The 20,307-nt window shown below is 41.5% G+C and overlaps 2 protein-coding genes across 5 annotated transcripts in view; one reads left to right on the forward strand and one right to left on the reverse strand.

The window, feature by feature from the left end:
- NBEA (neurobeachin) overlaps nucleotides 1-20,307 on the reverse strand; it is a gene marked incomplete at its 3' end in the record, with an annotated part of 516,829 nt that overhangs the window by 158,271 nt on the left and 338,251 nt on the right. For 3 of the 4 annotated variants that reach the window (XM_082012155.1, XM_082012156.1, XM_082012153.1), the window contains 2 exons: nucleotides 19,707-19,850; nucleotides 4,728-4,864 (listed from right to left, as the gene is read on the reverse strand). In XM_082012155.1, coding sequence (XP_081868281.1) covers nucleotides 4,728-4,864; nucleotides 19,707-19,850 — 281 coding nt within the window. Of the gene's footprint in view, nucleotides 1-4,727; nucleotides 4,865-16,527; nucleotides 16,567-19,706; nucleotides 19,851-20,307 lie in introns of all 4 variants that reach the window. The other variant, XM_082012154.1, reaches the window with a different exon arrangement.
- On the forward strand, nucleotides 927-2,528 carry MAB21L1 (mab-21 like 1; the record flags this gene model as incomplete). The annotated part of the gene is made up of 1 exon (XM_082005738.1): nucleotides 927-2,528. The coding sequence occupies one exon, from the start codon at nucleotides 927-929 to the stop codon at nucleotides 2,004-2,006; it is 1,080 nt and encodes a 359-aa protein (XP_081861864.1). The 3' UTR covers nucleotides 2,007-2,528.

A 20,307-nucleotide genomic window follows, 5' to 3' on the forward strand; every position in this document is an offset into this window, starting at 1 on the left:
CTGCTCCTGCAACAGCGAGCCCGGTCTGTAGCTCCCTAGTTGATGGATGCCCATTAATACACCTGCATTCCCCTCTCACCCGTGGGGAGGGGGCACGCAGGGATTCAGTGCGGAGCGGCAGTTTTGCCAAGTCCTTTCGAAACGTCAATACCCTTCAAGTTACACCCAAAGGAGAGCGATTTTTCTTGATTTCCGAGCGTACAGATGACCGGGGAGGTTTTTCTGCCAGTAACCTTCTACCTTTGTATATGTGCCTGCGTGTGCGTGTGTGTGCGTGTCTGTGTATACATATCTATCTCCTAGAGAGGGATTAATTAGCCGGGTTTGAGCTGAAAGAGGCTGCAGTGACGAGCCCAGTGGCGATTGGCCGCCCGCCTGCCTGGCCCTGCCTTTATAATTTCCACACGAGTGCATCTGGGCTCTTATACAAACCAACAGCCAGCTTCTGACATATACACACACACACACGGCACTTTTTTCCACCATCTGATTAACCACCCTGCACACACACAGTGATTACTACGGGAAAACATAAATAAATACGAAGAGGTTTTATTGTTTTGACTACTGGAAGCCTCCGCCGTGTCTCAGTGCAACTTTTGTTTTTCTTGCTGCTGGGGAAGGTGCAGCTCTCGATGCTTTCCTCTCACTCACGGACCCTTTAAAAAAAGGGGGAGGAAAAATATCGCCCCCTCCAGTCCCCCGCCCCCCCCCCCGCCACACACACTTCAAGACGGCTGATCTAAAAAAGCAGGAAGAGAGCATCTGAGGAGCAGCAGCCCCAGCGCATTTTGAAAAAACATTTGTTACATTTCAGAGTGCGGCAGCCTGTTTCTCCTCTGAAGTTGGCTCCAGCCCTAGCAGCCGCATTGGATCCCACAGCCTATTGCGAGACTCCGGTATACAATCCGGATCTCTGCCCCAACATGATCGCGGCCCAGGCCAAGTTGGTGTATCATCTGAATAAATACTACAACGAGAAATGCCAAGCCAGGAAAGCTGCCATCGCCAAAACGATCCGAGAAGTCTGCAAAGTGGTGTCGGACGTGCTGAAGGAGGTGGAGGTGCAGGAGCCTCGCTTCATCAGTTCCTTGAACGAGATGGACAATCGCTACGAGGGGTTGGAAGTCATCTCCCCCACGGAGTTTGAAGTCGTGCTGTATCTGAACCAAATGGGGGTTTTCAACTTCGTGGACGACGGCTCCTTGCCGGGCTGCGCTGTGTTAAAGTTAAGCGACGGGCGCAAGAGGAGTATGTCCCTCTGGGTGGAGTTCATCACGGCGTCTGGCTACCTCTCCGCTCGCAAAATCCGGTCCAGATTTCAGACTCTGGTGGCTCAAGCCGTGGATAAGTGCAGTTACAGAGACGTGGTAAAGATGGTGGCGGACACCAGCGAAGTGAAGCTGAGAATCAGGGATAGGTACGTCGTGCAGATCACCCCGGCGTTCAAATGCACGGGGATCTGGCCGCGGAGCGCTGCCCACTGGCCGCTTCCCCACATCCCCTGGCCGGGACCCAACAGGGTGGCGGAGGTCAAGGCGGAAGGCTTCAACCTCTTATCCAAGGAGTGCCACTCTCTGGCCGGCAAGCAGAGCTCGGCCGAGAGCGATGCCTGGGTGCTGCAGTTCGCGGAAGCCGAGAACAGACTGCAGATGGGCGGCTGCAGGAAGAAATGCCTCTCTATCCTCAAAACCTTACGGGACCGTCACCTGGAGCTGCCGGGCCAGCCCCTGAATAATTATCACATGAAGACTCTGGTTTCATACGAATGCGAAAAGCATCCCCGGGAATCGGATTGGGACGAGTCGTGCCTGGGGGACCGGCTCAACGGGATTTTACTGCAGCTCATCTCCTGCCTCCAGTGCAGGAGGTGTCCGCATTACTTCTTGCCCAACTTAGACCTTTTTCAGGGCAAACCTCACTCGGCCCTGGAAAACGCGGCCAAACAAACGTGGCGACTGGCTAGGGAAATACTTACCAACCCGAAAAGTTTGGAGAAACTTTAGAGGGTAACTATAAAACCGGCCTGACCGATACATCTGCTTGTTTCCCGATGAAGTTTAAGCTGCCTGTTCGAAAAGTCAAATATTTCCACCTGACAATGCAAATAATATTCTCTTTTAAAAAGGAATATAGCTTAGTCTCTCCACAAAGAAAAGCAAATAAGAACAGCAAGTATCGTTCCCCTTATCTTCGTCAGAGTTTTGCAGTTCCCCGTGAAAAAAAAAAAAAAGGGGGGGGAAAGAAAAAAAAGAGAGAAAGTATGTTACCCGGAAAGCAAAATTGGCCGTAATTTAACATGATTGTGACCATTCTGCCTAGAAACGGTACCAACGGATTATAACAAAACCCCGGTATTTTTATGTAAAACCTTCTGTGCGTAAAAGCTATTTGGATATGCCACCTGAACAAACCCTAATGTACCTTTCAATTTGTATCAAATATTGTGATCTCACATTGTCTTTGAAATTGTGGATGTTGGTGTTTTGTGATTTGGTGAACAGAAGTTAAATTGCCATTTTGGATACTTCAAGGACATTTTCTGCTAAAGAGGAGATACCATTTAAAAAGGTAGATTTTATCATGGTACTTTTGTTAATTGTCTTTTGAAGTGTCTGAACTTACCAAGTTTACATTTTTCGTTTCATATATATTGCTTGTTCTATTTCTAACATTCCATAAATATACTTGAAATGTTATTTAAATATATTCAAAAGAAATTTGGATTCTGCTTATATAATAACGCTTGAATATTGGAATTATATATTTGAAAATGCACTTGAAATACACTGGATAATTACCTTTTGTGATTTAGATTTTAATTTCTGTTGCTGATTTATTTAATTACAAGCTAATAAATGAAGTAAAACGCATATGGGTAAGCGTTTCAATACCAGATCAAGTTTTCTACTTGAAAAACCAGAGGCAGCTATGTTTTGTGAATGCTGCCTTTCTGTTGGTAGTTGCTTGAATGCTGTAAAGCAGAAAACTTAAGAGCAGCCGCCTGATTTTGCATTTTGAATAGTTTTGTAGAACAGGGAAATATTGGTGATACAAACACATTAGAATTTAGCTCCAGATGACCGTCAGCAACTGTCAGACACCGACGTAGTTTTTAAAGCAGTAACACTTTTTCAGCCGTCAGGAAATAAATTTATTTTCGAAAGGTTTACTGTACGGCGCTGATGTGTTTCTGCTCGGTTTTGAACAAAGCTGAGAAAACAGAACATAACCCTGAAGCAGTCAGTGTACTGAGTGTACAGAAGCGAGCCTGATAAAACTAGGATTTTGGCGCAAGCAGTACTAAAGAAGAAAATAAAATTTATAGGTGAAAGGTTCGAGCCGGCACCATAAAGTGAACAACAATATTACTTCTGACCTACAATTCCGTTATGAATGTGGTAAGATCGCCGTTGCACTCCCAGAAATCAAGCCCCTGCGCTCCCAGGGCATTCCGAGGGAATAAGATGTGCGTGCCTACAGAACTGCAAGGGATCCAGAACTGCCCGTTCTGCAACGCCCGGTCCTGCTCAGTATGCGTTTCTTTAAAGCGGCTTTAAGAGCAAAACGCAAAATAACAACGCGGGTTTTGTTTAGTACCCTAACAGTCAACAAGTGCTGAAAGAAGCCGATCGCCTGTGTTACACCCACTAGCAAGTATTTCCAGTAAGTGCACTTTAACGAAACCGTTATACCCAGCGATTGTGACAGAATCTCTCTCTTTTTTTATTTTTTCCCCAGCACTGTGAAGAAAGTTCCGAGTTTGAGAAATTATTCGTCAGAGAGAAATCGCCTTATTACAAACATACTCAGACGAGGTCGCTAGCATTTTTCTTGGACATTATTTATGATATAGCTGCAGAAAAAAACCCCACACGAGGTCTTTGTAAAAGTATCTCCCCTGTTTTCTCTCTTCTAACATTTTCCAGCGCAATAACAAAGAAATAAAGCAACAGTGATAAGAATAAAAAGAGATGCAGGAGAGAGGAGCGCCCTGTAAACACGTCCCTTTCGTATGTCCCCTCCTCCCCCCGTGGCAGCCCCCCGCTCCGTTCCCGCGGGGAGGAAGCCACGCAAAGATTTCTGCTCAAGTCACGCACCCCCGCGCTGTTGCGGCTGGACCGGAGGTTTTTGCGAAGGGGGGGCGCGGGGGAGGCGGCGCTGGGGAATTAGTAGTAGTAAATGACTTCAGAAAAAAACAGAGCTTTCGCGGGGATCGAGTCTTGGGTACATGCCTATTTCCCCTTTCTGTGTTTTGGTGTTTTGTTTTGTGTTTTGTTTGGTTTTTTTTCCCCCGGAAAATAAGTATTAACCTGCATTTCAGCAGCTTTTAGTCAAATGCACCGTATTTTCTTACATGGAAACTAACGTTCTTGAAATAACGGGATTCTCCTATATCCTTGGAAGGGGTAAAACCCTCCGCTGTGTCTCGGGAAGGCTGCGGGCTGGGACTGCTGCTCCCTCCAGGGATTTCAGAGCAATTGGCTTAACTACTAAATCTGACCACGTTCATACAAAGGCACCGAGCGAAAGGCTGTTGGAAAATGCGCACGTTGCCGTAATAGAGGATTTAACATCATTAATACATTGCGCTTTTTTTTCCCCCCTTTTTTTTCCCCTTCTCCTCTCTTTTGATGAAAGGCAGCGAGAGGCGGCGGACGGGAGCCGCGTCGGGAGGGAGGGGGCGGCTCCGGCGCACGTGGGCCGGGGCCGCCCGCCGCACTCACCTTGGGGTCGATCTTCTTGAAGGCCGGGTCATCCTCGTCCACCTCGAAGTAGATTTCCGTGGTGGTGATGGAAAGCGTCCCCTTGGCCACCACCACGGGGGCGATGAGCTGGGCCGGCGTGCTGAGGACCACGGGGCCTGCAAGGCAAGGGCAGCGGCGTCAGGTTGGAGGCGCCCGGCCGGCCCATCCCCGGTGGCCCTTCCCCTTCCCTCCGCCAAGCCAGCGCCCGGCGAGCCCCCTAATAAACTCTGTTTGTAAACCGCCGTGTTTATTCCCCGCCTGCCCGCGGTCAGCGCTTTGAACTCCGCAGTCAGGACAGAAGCGAGTTTGTGAGCTCCCGGGTTGCGAGATAAATCAGCCAGCAGCAAAATTCAGAGGGGTTAGAGTGAAAAATAGCTGCCTCTTAGAAGTAGGTCCCTTCTCTTTTCATGCCCTTTTGCTCCTCGTTAACACCATCGCTGTTTATGTGCGATAGCGGCGACTCGTTACACACGCAGCTTCGACCTGGCAGCGAGGGGACCCCGCGGCGGCCGGGCGGCAGAGAAGCCCTTGCCCGCCACACCGACCCTGCGAAGCCTGCGGGCATTATTTTTAACTCCGGGTCCAGTCCTCAGGTCTGAAAGTATCGTGAAAGATTTATATATATGTATATATAAAAAATATTTTTACCTATTTCAATACCGCATGCACACAAAGCATCGTTAAATACATTTACGGCAAGATCGGTTTTATTTCAACTTGCTGTCACTTAATCCTTTGAAAATTACTGCAACAACATTTCACTCAAATATATTCCTTCACGAGGCGCCTGCACGGGCACTGAAAAATGGGATGGGGAAAACCTATTATAAAAGGCAGCCTTCTCCGCACAAATTGTTAGGTTTTAATTCAGGAAAAAACTTCTGGTTTCATGTAAAAGACAACAGCGGATCACTTTTTCACCATCTTATCTTCAATATGAATGCAATCTACTGTTAAAGCTGACAGCGTTGGTGTTTAGGAATTGCTCTAATTAAAAGAAAAGATTAAATAGAAAGCACTCTTCTAGATTTAACCACTAAAGCGTGTAGGGTAATTTGTATACGCGTATATAAACACACACATCCACACGCATGCACAAACACACATCTGACATGCAAATAATAAAAGCCTCAGTCACTGAGAAACTGGGTACAACATCTGACTGACACACCTAAAAACTGGCAAACCGATCATCTTTCAAGAATGCTATAAAGGCTTTGCTGGTTTTACACAGTTAAAAGTCTTCCACGCGGTAGGGAAGACCTTGCTCAGATGGCAGAGCCTGCCCTGCGTACGCTTCCAGCCGCCGTCCCCTGACACTCAGGGGACACTCTGGGGACGAAGGCAGCGCCTGTTTGGAGGGCCTGGCGCGGCCGAGGCAGGCCCTGGGCTGCAGTTCTCACCAAGGCTAACAGGCATGGATGCGACCTTTCCTCCTCCCCAATACTGCACGCACACTTTACTAGCAGACCTTGCAAGCAACACTTCAAATTACTCAGCTCAAATTAGTCCTGTATCGGCGCATCTAACTGTCATGTTGTTAATGCTTTACTTTACTGTAACACCCAATTTGAGACTGTATTGCACAATGTTTTGTCATTTACGCTGCAAAATAAATAAAGAGGAAGGCACGGATTACTGTGTGTACAAGGGGAAGCTAAACTGCACAGTTTCAGTGACAGCTTTCAGCAGCCCAGCGTGGCAGGCTGGATAATATTGATACAAACTCTATTTTCTTTCATTTTATTGTTTTCCATCTCCTAATAAACCGGCGTAGCCTCTTGACCCTAGTCAGCTGATCGGAATCACATGCGCCAGGCTTGCTCTGCTGCTCTCCCCGTCTCGCCTCCATCTTCTCTCCCTCCCTTCGCGGTGAGACGGGAGCCGAGCCGAGCCGAGCCGGGGAAGCCCGGCTGCAGGCTCCAAAGGGCAGGGTGATCGATCCGAAACGCCGCTTTAAAGCCTCATCAATCTTCATCTGGGTTGCTCAAGTAATTACGCCCGATTCTCTTGTACGATTACAAGTGGATTTGGGTTTCTATTCCCCAGGCCCCCTTTCTTTGTGTTTACAGAAGGGGGGTCTGGGCAGACAGCGGCTCCATGCCCTGCAGAAGCACTTGCCCTCTCAAGCAGAGCGTCCCAGCCCTCCCCTCGCCCTTCCCCGCAGCGCAGCCGCGAGCCGCCGCTTGGCCCGGCGCACGGTGATGGGCTCCTGGGCCTTTGTGCGGAAAGAAAAGCGCCTTCGGAAGATGCGTCCTGGAAACGACCCGATATTCTATCATTTTAAGGAGGCATTTGTGGGCTTTGCTGAATCCCAGAAGAAAGACCATCAATTTAATCCAATTACCTCTTTTCTCTGGTGTTGTGTGGCTAAAATAAAAATAAAGCCACCGCTATTTAATGGTCAAAAGGCCAAAACCTATCATCTGACATTCAGGAGAAGACAATAGGTGCACCCCGGCTAGCGGTTGTGCTAGCGAAATGTGCTCACGTACTGGAGAAGGGGGCAGAGCTGCAAAAACAGAGGGTGGATGTGGAGGGGAAGGGGACAGTCACTTCTTAGCCTGTTACTGAATGCAGAGGAAATCGGGGATTTCTGGCTTCCTCCCTCTCCCGAGGAAAGGCTCCGAGCTCCCACACCGGTACCTTGGCATCTGCCCCGTCTTCTGCTCAAATGACACCCCAGATTTGTTGCAAAGTAAACATGTCAGAGGTATTAAAATGCGACAAGGAATAAGCGTTATTGTACTTCCAGATGAGAAAACGTTTGCTTGTGGGTTGGGTTTTGGCTTTTTTTTCTTTTCTCTTTTGGTAATAAAAGAAGCAGAAAGCATAAGAAACAGTGGTCAAATTACGGGATTTCGTGGGCGAGGGTGTTCAAACTAAGTTAAAAAAATCTTTGCAGTGTTTTTTTTTTCCTCCTGAAAGCACAAACTGAAAAAAAAATCGGTATTAACAGTGTGTCATTTTTACACTTGTCCTTTGGAAATCTCCAATTACAACTTCCAATTCCACAGCATGTTTAAGGAGCACGGAGTCTTTTTGTTGTAGCCTTCAGGGAGCAAGCCAGCCACTGAGAGAATACGAAATTAATCCACTACAGCTATAGAGAGAGAGGATTATGTTTTAATCCCCTTTGGGATAGTCTCTGGATTTTAAGGATCCGATATTAAAATGTTTACATAGAGCATAATCAAAATACTGCAGATTTTCCATATGGCACCGAGCTATCGGGAAGCTTTGGGTCCCCGTTCCCAAACCCAATTGATAATCTAATGAAACAAAAGCCGGGCACACCTGAGCCAAGAGCCGCGGGACGGGCTCATTCGCATGCGGGGAAGACAACGGGCTCCGGCTACCAGCCTCACGCCGGCCCCTCGGCGGCGGCGAGCTGCGCTTTTGCGGGGGGGAGGGGTGGTGGGGTGTGGTGGTGGTGTAAATATTCACCCCCAGAGCGGCTGTAGCCGTCGAGAAGCGCCGAGCGCCGGGTCTGCCCGCACTCGGGGGTGCCCGCGCAGGCCGAGAGCGGCCGGTAGCGCCGAGGGCGCTTCGCCTCCGGCAACCGGTGGCTGCTCCGCTTCACCGAACAGCTCGGGGTTTGTGGAGAGGACACACGTCCAGCCCGCTTGTCAGTTGGTGGGACTCTAATCGAGGGCATCACTTTCTAAGGATCGTTTTCGTTGCCTCTTCCCGACCTCTCTGAAGCGATCGGGGCAGCCCACAGCAGAGCTTCAGGGACCTAACAAAGAAGTTCTGGCCTTAAAACCAGACCAGAAATCACTTCAGATACACAGGTCTTGTAATCTGCTCAAACGGAGAATTTTCCGCTTTGCCTGATCCCTGTGGTCGGCACATGTGATTTACATTTCTAAAGTAAACGCCACCGCGCATATACATTTAAAAAATAATATTTCCTTTCCAAAAGTAAATGATTGTGGGATTAGAAGGTCCCAGTGAATTAAAGCAGAATGTAATCTCTCGCCTCCTCTCCGCTAATTTTTGTTAAACAGAGACTTCAGTCCTTGTATTCAGCTCTTGTATCCTACCTCCTGAATTTTTCAAGTTCAAGCAAAGAAAGTCAATGCTCCAGTGCTATTAGGTGAAAGAGTTTGCTGTCTGCTAAAGCAATACCACTAAAATTACAGCTCTTAAGGAAAACTCCAAAAGAGTGGTATTTAGCCTTGTTATTTCAAACATTTTCATTTTCATAAACCGTCATTTTTAACTGTAAGAGCTAAAGATGTGTTACATTTATGAGGCTGAAAATACACCAGAGGTATATTTGCTAAGCTGATTTGGCATAATTACTCCTAAGTAGCATAAGATACATGCTGTTATATGCTGAATTATGAAAACAAGCAATTTACCTGCTGCAGACTTAAAAGCCTAACTTTTAAAATAGTATTTTGGTGATTACTTATAGATGAAAAAATACTGGCTACAAATACTTTGAAAACATATCCAATCAGCTAGACCAATTTAATTTTACAACCTACTGGTAATTATTCTGAAAAGAAGTGGGGAATATTGTCATGTTTAATTTTTAGCTGACACTAAGAAAAAACATATCTTAATCTTTTTTTCATGTTCTTTTTAACGTGGAAAATACAAAACAGATTAGCTGAAACTAATAACTTTACTATGTAAAATAGTTTGCATAAACTACAACTGGTAATTTGATATGATACTTAAGATTTTTAAACGTTAAGAATAATTATTAAAAATCACTCACAATGTACCTGAAATAGAACAACTGAAATTCCCTCAGCGCTTTAACTCTAAAGTCAAGTGTATCTGGCACTGACTTGCATTTAGTATGACTACAAATCCTTACACTTGAAACAATTTACACGTAACACACTCACACACACAAAAACTTCAGTTTCTTGTAATATAAATCACGTAGCATACAAGCAGAAAGAGGTATAGGCACCAGAAGCCTTTGGGAAAAGCTCTGTAGTCAGAAAAATACTTCAATCAATTGACATCATTAATATAATACATGCACTGCCATGTAAGTAAGAAGTAAACAATGTATGATTCCTAAAAAAGAGTCCACAGAATTTAGTCTTTTTTGTTCCTATTGTCATCCTAAATCTGATCCAAACTACCCTTTAAAAAGACTTCTGCAGTAAATATATGGAACTTACATGAGGATGGTTGCCCCCAATTTGTTTTCCACTATAGCAGATACAGGGAGTGACTCCTTCACTCAGGCCAAGGCTTTTATAAGAATGTATATACACAGCTCCCTTTACATATCACTTTCAACAGTTTCAATAAAGATTATAATTTGCACAACTTTTTGATTGCAAAAACCAGAATCTAAGTCTAAACATGACTATAATCTTGTTTTTCTCCTCCCCCACTGAATAACAATCCCAATTCCTTTCTCCTGTTTTCAGAGATTTCCAAGCTTACTTTGTTGGCTTTTTACTTTTGCACAATCATATGTTTTATATTGTGAAGGAGGGATTGATTTTTATTGTTTGTTTAAATGTCATTGCCAGTGTGGATAGGCCCTGAAATCCAAAATTTTCCCCACTTTTCCCCCTTTCCTCCATAAAGCATGTAACACTATTACTAACATCAAAGATGAACTTCAATGGTCTTTTTCAACAACAATAACTAAACAATTACAGCAACTGAATTCTCTTAAGTGGTGCCATAACAGCAAACAAATGTGTTTGATTAAAAAGAAAATGTAAATAAAAATAATCTTACATATTACAATTGTGAATAAAATAGTAAGAAATAAATATATATTTTTGATCAGATTGTGAAAATAGTTAAAAATAGCGTTGCTTAAGAAAAAAAAAGTAATTTTCTTTCAAACATATACATACTTTCCAAACATTTGAATTAAGGGACATATGCACCTCCACAGGTAAATTATTATTTGAATCGCATACCTTCTTGGTTACATTGAAAGAAAAACATAAAAATAGTACTTATTCCTGAGAGAAATCATGTTTTGCAGTATTCCTAGGATTTTTCAAAGAGTGACAGAAAGCAACCACTTAATAGAACGGTTACAGAATATAGAAAGACAAGCTCAATACCATACCAAAGTCAATCTTATTAGGTGTCTTCTCACCATGGAACAATTAGCTGTGTGTCTAACAGCCTAAAGTAACTCAGAAAACCAACTTTTGCCCCCTTTTGCAGGTAAAGTCTGATTTCCTCTGTGGCATACATGAGAACCTCTGAACGGTGCTCAAGCTCTGAGTGGCTTACACGGGTTTAGTATTCTTCCAGGACGTGTTCAAGCGCCAACTTGCCAGATGATCAGGTATTAATAATAATCAAGACTCCCCTTAATGATTTACAGCTGGCCAGAAACTTAAAAGTTTGGGATAGGGACCTCACTACTGCAATGAATACATTTGCCACTTCAAAATTAGATTCATCCAGTGTGCTCTGCCTGAAGCTATACCTTGGAAGGACTGAGTAATTTAAGCTGGTTTAGAAACTAAGTTGTTGATTGTTAAGCAGTGCATCCAGATGTGAATATATTACACTAATGCACTATGACCTGCACTATCTTCCTCCTCATTTTAGGTAAAATTTAAGGTACTTCTTTTCAATCTAAAAAACCTTAAATGATGCTGAACATGCCCACATAAGTTTTTCTCTCTGAGAGATCCACTATAGCTGTCTATGTAATCAGAAAACCACACCTTAGAAAAGCGTATTTAAAGTTGGAAGAAGAAAGGAGAAAACAGAGATAGCATCCTGCTATAGCAGTATACCACTGAAACAGTAGCTCGTTGTCATGAGTCAGGAACATGAGGGATCAAACCCCAGTTGCAAGTCTGAGTGAACCAGACTTGAGAGGTATCTTATACAGTCCAGCTTGTGTACCCTGTCATGCCAATAGAGCTCAATTGATTAGAAATTAAATGAAAGATGTGAGCCCTCAGCTTTCATTCCTTCTAGTCTCCATTCTGGAAAAGCTCTTCAGGATAAACTGTAAGCTTTATACTTCTTGAGACTGTAGTGAAGTGTTACATTCAGATAGTTTGTGATATTTTAAAGTTCACTTATTTGGTTAGCTACTCCTATATGTGTGTGGGAAGAAAGAAGTAAGTTGTTGAATTAGCATGTAACTTACTAGGTGTATTTCATATAATCATCTAAGATGCAGTAGTTGTAACTTCAACATTTTCTGAAAACACAAGTATCTCTAAACAACACCAGAATGAATAAAGAATGTTTTTGAGTATAACTGTGTCTACTGGTTGATTGCATGTTTGCTTTCCCACAATTAGGGAACTTCTGAAGACTCTCCCACGAAGATTCTCTGGTACCTAACGAAAGGAGAGCTGATGCAGCAGGCTCTGTCAGGTAAGCTTTTTTCCTTAATAATCTGATTTCACTTACAGGCATTTTATTGCTTCTGAAATCCTTGCTCCCGTGTTAAAGTTTGTTCAAAATGGCTTCCAGGTTCAGAAGATAAAGGCTGACAGAGGATGCTCATGTAAACCCTCTTTCTTTAGAAAGCCAAGCTAAAAGCACTTGTGTAACAGGCTACCGGTGAGGACCATCCAAATGCAGTGGATGAGACTACCCCTTCTACAACTTCTGGCTAGTGAAACCAAGACTAAACAAACTGCCATCTTGACTGATTTTTTAGCTTGCTTCTATAACACGAATGCCAAAACAACAACAAAAAAAGCAAAAAATACTGTCCATAGGTCAATGAAAGTTCTGGATACACTCCTATCACTAATCTACATAGGTCTGTCCCTATAGGGTCTTACAACAATTTTGGAGAACAGGTATTTTCTTATGGAAATCAATTACATAGTGAAGATGAACCTCCCTCCTTCAGGGGAAGTTTAGATTAGATATTAGGAACAATTTCTTTATGGAGAGAGTGGTCAAGCATTGGAACAGACTGCCCAGGGAGGTGGCGGAGTCACCATCACTGGAAGTGTTCAAAAAATGCGTAGACGTGGCACTTCAGGACATGGTTTAGTGGGCACGATGGTGTTGGGTTGATGGTTGGACTTGATCTTAAAGGTCTTTTCCAACCTTAATGATTCTGTGGTTCTGTGAAATAAGGTGCAGAACTGTGGAGTCTGGCTCCTTATGTCTAGGCCTGTCTTTCTGCAGTCTATCTCCTCTATACCAGGTAGCTCATCAGCTTGACCTTTGATCAACTAACGAATTCCATCCAGGGTGTAGTACTTTAGGAGAAGAGAGAAGCCGCAGACATGTGCACTAGGCAAATGTGCACTTGTAGGCTCCATTGTAGCCTAATTCTGCAGCCTTAGAACTTTCAAATAAGAAGAGTTTTGTGAATTATGGGGAAAAAAAGATAATTAAGTAGTCTGGTATGAGTGGACAGTAAGAGAACATGAAGCACTCTCAGAGCCTTCCATAAACACGAAACAACAAAGTTTGGATAGATTTAGTATTAAAGCTTGGAAAGCAGGAAATGAGGCTGCCATTTTAAAAGTGGAAGATACTCAGGCTTAGAATGAGGTGTAATAAGGTACAAAGAGAAGAGCTCTTCAAAGCTGTGCTTAGGAGCACTATCATATGTGACTGACAACCACCTTATAAAATATTAAGCTATTTTGGATAGTAATGTGGAAAAATGATTAGAATAAACAGAGATGTCTAAAAATAGTATGTTATAGAAACTGTGGGACTTTTTTTTGTTTTCATTATGAAAGCCAACTACATATCAAAAGTATAACTGTTTTCAGTTTATGCCTGAGTCTATACTCTAAATTAGACTCATACAAATATGTTTTTCTTTTTTATACTTAGACTTGAGGATCAAAATCTGAATATATAATAAGCAGAAACTATGGAAAACTGGCTGAATTAAATTTCCATGTTTGGAAGTACAAGACCTATGTGGTTACGTGTCTACCATAAAAAGAGAAAAAGAATCACTCTTCTTCCACATTCCTCTCCCTTCCCCAAACAAGCAACCTCCCAATGAAATTCCTATCCTGAACACTAATTTGCAAGAAAAAAGGAGTTTGAGGAGACAAAACTACTCAGGAGTGCATGCTGAATTCAGTGAGTAGTTTCCTTTGAGAAGCTTGAAAAACTAGAAGAAATAATAAGACTCTTTTTGGTGTTTTCTAATGAAACTTTGACATTTTGTTATTTAACTGATGTATCTGTGTGTGCATTCAGAGCCACTGGTGTACAGACGGCAACTGCCTTTGTGAAAGAAGAACATGTGATGGGCAGCAGGGCTGTCCCAACCTCGCAGGAGAGGACGCACTAGGGAGGGAGGAGAAGGGTTGCAGAGGGAAGATGAGACCAGTCTCAGAACCACTGTCATGCTTTGCCCTCCAAGAGTTGAGAGAGAAGATGATTCCTCTCCTCTCCTCTCCTCTCCTCTCCTCTCCTCTCCTCTCCTCTCCTCTCCTCTCCTCTCCTCTCCTCTCCTCTCCTCTCCTCTCCTCTCCTCTCCTCTCCTCTCCTCTCTCCTCCTCTCCTCTCCACCTCCTGGGTAAGGCTGGTTGCTGCTGGAGACAATATAACGTGCTATTTGGTCCTTTTTTCAACACATTACTCTGACAGCAGATAACGTAGCAAAACTTTCTCTGGCCCCAAACAAATGATTTTTTTTACCCTGCAAAATCTAATAAATTTGAAAATCTGCCTTCTCAGTAGAGGACCAAATTATTGTTCTTTTCTTTAATTAAGAAAATCTACCATTTTTCTAACTCCATTAACAAAAACAGTGGAAATGATCCTACATGTCTTAAAATAATTTTGAGATGGCAACAAAAGAAAAAACAAGAAAATGTGTCCCTCCATTAATCCTTAAGAATAGGTAAGAAAAAGTTGCAAACAGCTTTGTTTACCAGAGATTGTCTACACTGGTCAACTCTTGTAAAGAAAATTCAGTCTCAGATTTTGGCCATAAGAAATGTTACTGTAGCTAAATATATATATATGTATAAGTGTTAAATGCATATTAATATATAAGGATGAGTCAACTGTATTTAAGTTTTCCATCCTGAATACTTATATTCTGTAAGCTTTTGGTGGCTTTAGATGCAGTTCCTTGGTGTGTTAGTGTTTTTATTACTGCATCTGGCCCTATGCAAGGCTTCACTATAATTTCAGAAATCTAAATGAGTGCTTTGTTAGAAACTGGAATAGACAATTTCCCTATGGGCTAAAAGAGTTACTTTTTTTTAGGTACTTCTGTACAATTTTAACTGTAACTCTACGTAGTAGAACTTTTGGCATTATTCCAGTTTCCTCTAACAACAGTGTCAAATATTGTTTCAGTTGGAAATTGCTCAAAATCGTGATAATTTCTGTTAGTTTGCCTGAAATGAGACAAAAGGCTTCTTTTGCATAGGCCACAAAACAGATGTTGATAATGTTTGGTTACCAGCAGTCTCGTCTGGACTTCAAACAGATGACCTGGAAGTAAAAGGTCTTATATCTCATTAATAATAATACAAGCTGTCAAATCCTCATGACCCAGTGTGTTCCTTAGCACAGGGCAGTAAGTCAATACACTCAGCACACTACCAGGAAGCCTGGATAGAGAGCTTATCACATTTAGTCCTCAAGCCAGTGCGGACTAGCTACCCACGCTGGCTTGGATGGAAGACCAGCTCTTGTTCAGCAGTAGTAATGCTGCTTTCTAGAAACATTTCTGAACTGAGGTTTAGGCTTGCTAAAAGTTAGGGCAGTGCTGGGATGCTGCGTCTCACTGCTGCGTCTCACTCAAACCTTCTGGGCACATTTGCATTGTGGGGGGTTTCCTTCCACCTAGTTGTTCAAGACGGGAAGATTCTGTAGTGGAGGTTAAGATACATTAAGACTAAGATGCATTAAAGGCAGTTAGTGGCTTTTCTTTATTTGCATAGGTTTATTTGCATGGGTTGCTCAATCTCCTCGTCTAACAGAGCAAATAATATGTATTTATTCTTGCAAGACTTGTGAGACTGTAATTCACCATGGCTTATGAGGAAGTCAGATTCTGAGTTGACTGAGCCCGTGCAAGTAACCAGACAGATGCCTGCCAAAGCCTTTTGTCTTCCTAAAATAACCCAAAGCCTCATATCCTCCTATCTTTATTTCCTTTTTTCTTTATAGAAACTACTCTTTAGACAGTAGCAAAAGATTTTGTCAGGGATACTTTGCTTGTCTGGGGCCTATTTGCTGTTGCCACCAGCCATATGACAAAATAGATGAAATGTGCTCCAATTACAAAACATGTATCTTTCAAAAATGTCATTAAGGCTAAATTCTGCACTCGGATACGCACAAACAATTCTCAGCAAGTCAACTGCAACTTCACAACAATGAGGAAAGAATGCATTTCTAAAATGCAAAATTCATAAAACCTGAGTTGTTCAACATTTATTCTGTTGTTTTGGATTTTTTTATGGCTGATTTTAGTGCAAGATCAAAAAAAAAGATTAAAAAAAAGTTTGGAGAAAGAATATTAATTATCTAGTAAAACATATTTCTCTTTGCGAATGCCAGCTTATGATATTTGAATACTTCCACATATTTTTCATTCTGAAAAAAATCACCTACTAAGCAGAAGACAAACTGTTAGCAATTTTGCATTCTCAGGCTCTTAAGAGAAAAGATAAGTATTTAAGAGCCCTACTGCAGCATTAGAAAATCTAAAAGGACAAGAAATGGAGAAGAGTTAGTAATATCAACTCACTACAGTGAATTTGATTGTATTACCCACGGATTCACAATATATTAGAAAACTGTTAAAATTGACTGGGCTATCTCAATCATTAGTTCTGACAGAGATGTGACTTGCCTCTTGAAGTGAACAGTCTGGGAAGAAAAGGAGCTAAAACTGAAAGAAAAATGTAAAATATTTTAATATGTAAACACTAAAACAGGAAAAACATCTTTTGATAACTCATACTGTAACACAGTTAAAATACTGTTTTAGTTAAAACTCTTGATGCAAACTTAAGAGTTTTTATAATTCTAAGACCATAATAACATGGAATCTGATTTTTATATTTTATTAAAATGCTACTTAATATAATGAAATCTGACCAACTGCCATTGCAACATATGGAATATTAAGATTATATAATAAAAATATTCAGACTATAATTATTTAAAAATTCACCATCCCATATGTAATTTATCAACATGAACTTTACAATGATATGTGCCACATGGTTGATGAAAAACTATAAAAGGTCTCTAAAACCAAAGGTATGTACAGATAACTTTGTACGGACAGTCTCAATCTGTTTCAAACTTTCAGTTTTTTTAGTTTTAACTTCACAAACCAAAATATTGTAATATTTATATTCTCTTACTTCAATGTTTTCTAGAACCTATAGTCTTGTTTTTTTAAAAGGTGCCTTAGTTTTATAGAATAAACAATGTTAAATTGTTTTAGTTAAATGTGGACAATCTTAAATCAATTTAAACCTGGTTTATAATGATTTTGTTTAATTCCTATCCCTTACTGAGACAATCCAAATCATTCTAAACCAGGTTGAAATTGATTTAAGCTTTAAAGTTAAATTGGAGGTATATCTGAATATAGAAATTCCTATGTATCATTCCACTCTGAACAGTAACTAGATATAAATGATGCTGTGATATACCATAACTTGATATATCTCAAAGATTTCCAGATCACATACACTAAATCTACATAACTTTAAAATTAGACAAGCATGGACAGTGTGGCTTTATTGGGACCTGCTCTTCAGAGCTGTCAGAGGTTGTTCTAACCTTCTTGGGCGTAACCCCCACCTTCCTTGCCTACTGTTTTTCTTGATTTCAGTTACTGGACTCAAGTTTGAGAGTCACACTATATAAACTGAAAACTGTGGAAAGCAGTGGCATCATTATATGCAACATCATGCAAAATCATACAAAATCATGAGGCAAAACAGAGGGTATGGAGGGAATCAGGTTTTTTCACTGATGGGTAAAATTTACAGAAGATACATATGATACTGTGTGTGACCATTAACTCCCCACATCATTTCAGCTCCAAAAATGAGTAAGAGTCGAGTAGCAAAGCCTGCAGTTAATCTGGTAGTAAAAAACAGGTATCAGAATGTGGGTTCTTTTTGAGAAGTTCACAGTTTTTGGTACACATATAACATCATCACCACATCACCTCACCACACTTGGGGGCTCCTTGCTTGCTGTGTTACTGTTGATAGGGAACACAAAGGCTAACTTCTGACTCTGTTAGGACAGACGTCCTGCCAATATTTCAAATGTTAATTTGTGTCAATTACTATAATTTCTGTCTTCCTAACACCAATAATATCTCCCAATTTCTAGAAACTATAAAAGGAAAGGACTAGAATTGTGCTATGTCCTGAAGGAGCAGGGGATGTCACATATGTAGTGATCTCTAGTGAAAGAATACATTGCACATAAATACTTAAGGACGCATTGAAACACCAGGTTTTTGCAGATGGATGTAGCTATAGGGATTGTATTGCATCGGTGTGTTTGAACGAAATGGCAGTGTTGGGGCATATGTAAGAACTTCATAGCTGACTGTGAGATTTGCCAGACTGGGCAAGAAGTTTTTGTGTCCACTTTGCAGTTCTAATCAATATTTCAATGTAATTGCATATTGCAACATTTAAACTATAGCAACTGTATGCATATTTAGTTGGAAGCACTGTTCTTAGATATAAGAACTTAGCCAAAGCAGTGATGAGTTTTCCTTCTAAAGGAGAAAGGGACATTGATCAAATTACCCCTCTAATGGTCCTGCTTGATGGACTCTTTTATTGACTTAAAACAACAGTGTCTCAACAATGGTGAGCAACAGGTTGGGAAAGCAAGCAGATTGACATATTAACTGTGATAATCATATACTGAAGGTTGCTCCCAAATGAAAGCATTTCCTTCCCCCCTCAGTTCTGCTCTAGTTTCAAAGTATGAGACTAACTTTCATGTACGCATTTTTTGCTTTTGTTTGTTTGTTTGGATTGGTTTGTTTTTATCATCCATTTATGATTTTATCTTTGCTACAGATTTCCACTTTGTCATCAGAAGAAAGTATGGGAGCAAAGGCAGCCATTCTAGAAATTCAGTTGTGCAGAAAAATCCCCTGAAACATCACAAAACTTCCACTTAGTGGAGTAATTTAATAAACGTATTTTAAAAATAGAAAAATTTCATACTGCATTTCACAGTTCTCACATTTTTATCTCATCTGAGAGAAGAGTGCGTTTTCAACTTTCAACATGCCTTTCGTTCTGCGTCCACAGAAAAGGTATTATTGCAGACAGAGCTGTAACAGAACCTGATAGAAGATGGATAAAACTGAGACCTTACTGCATACCTTCTGACAGGAAGAAAGGACCAGAAGGGATCTTTCATGTACGTTTTTACAGAGGATTCATTCCCAGCTCATCTGCTAACTAAGTTCATGGCTTGGTTACAGTTTCATTCCTTCTTAGACCCTGTTTATAACAGGCAACTTTTTCCCTCGCTGTGACAGATGGGTTGAGACACTGCAGATCCCCCTTAGCTCCATCAGTGAGAGAAGTGGGTGCCAGCAGGAGCGCAGGTGTCTCTCCACAAGCTGCGTGGCACTTGGGATCAGGTCATGAATGTGCACAACCATACTCTGACTCACAAAACCCTGAGTTACGGAATTACTCCACATTTCTATTTTAGCCATAAAAAAAGAGACATTCCCACAACGGTTTTACAGAATTTTCACCAAGAAGTCACAGGCAGTAATAAAAGCACTTGAGGTATTGCTATTTCTCACATCTCTGCTGAAAGACTGTGCAATGGGCACATGCTTTGTAATCAATTTCCCTAGTTCATGGAAGTAGGACATCACATTATATCTAGAACACAATGAATCTGTACTGTAATTGTATACTTAGCTGTCAGTATTAAGACACTAACCACAAAGGTTAAGAACCAACAAGTTTAAAAGAGCATTTTAGCTCATATCTTAGCTGTAATGAAAAATATAATTACCTGCAAGATTGTCAATCTCTTTCTCTTGGAGCAGGCTAACAGCATCATCATCTCCTTCCAGCATAAGCTCTGTTTCTGCATTCTGATTTACCACAGCTTGACTTCGGAAAGTTTTCTTTGACTTCACTACATCCTCTTCGGTGCCTAAAAAAAGTTACAAATGTTGTGAATTTAGCTGAGTAATATTTTAAATATAAACCAACCACAGTCAAGTAGTAAAAAATACAGTATAAATCATCTTTATCGAAAAGGGGAAAGGAACATTTTCAAAAACTTTATCAAGGTTTACAAAATATGCAGCCTTATTCTGTCTTTCAGAATATATCTTGAATAAAATACAAACTGTTTCACAAAGACTCTCCTGCTTTTAGTAATTGCTATTTGCTTTATGTTCAGTGTTGTTCCATTAGTTTTCACCTGCAAGAAATTCAGCAGGAGTTTCTCTTGGGTTTCTGGTGTCCTGATTCTGGCTGACCTCTGAGAGCTCAAACCACCTACTCTAAATAAAGGAGTCGCTTTCGGGAATTTAAAATCTGTCATGATTTTCATTTTAGAGACAGGAGGGACAGTGAAGTAAGAGGTGGATTAGCTCAATATAGAG

This window comes from Phaethon aethereus (assembly GCF_964289735.1).
Source record: "Phaethon aethereus genome assembly, chromosome: 1".
NCBI lineage: Eukaryota > Metazoa > Chordata > Aves > Phaethontiformes > Phaethontidae > Phaethon > Phaethon aethereus.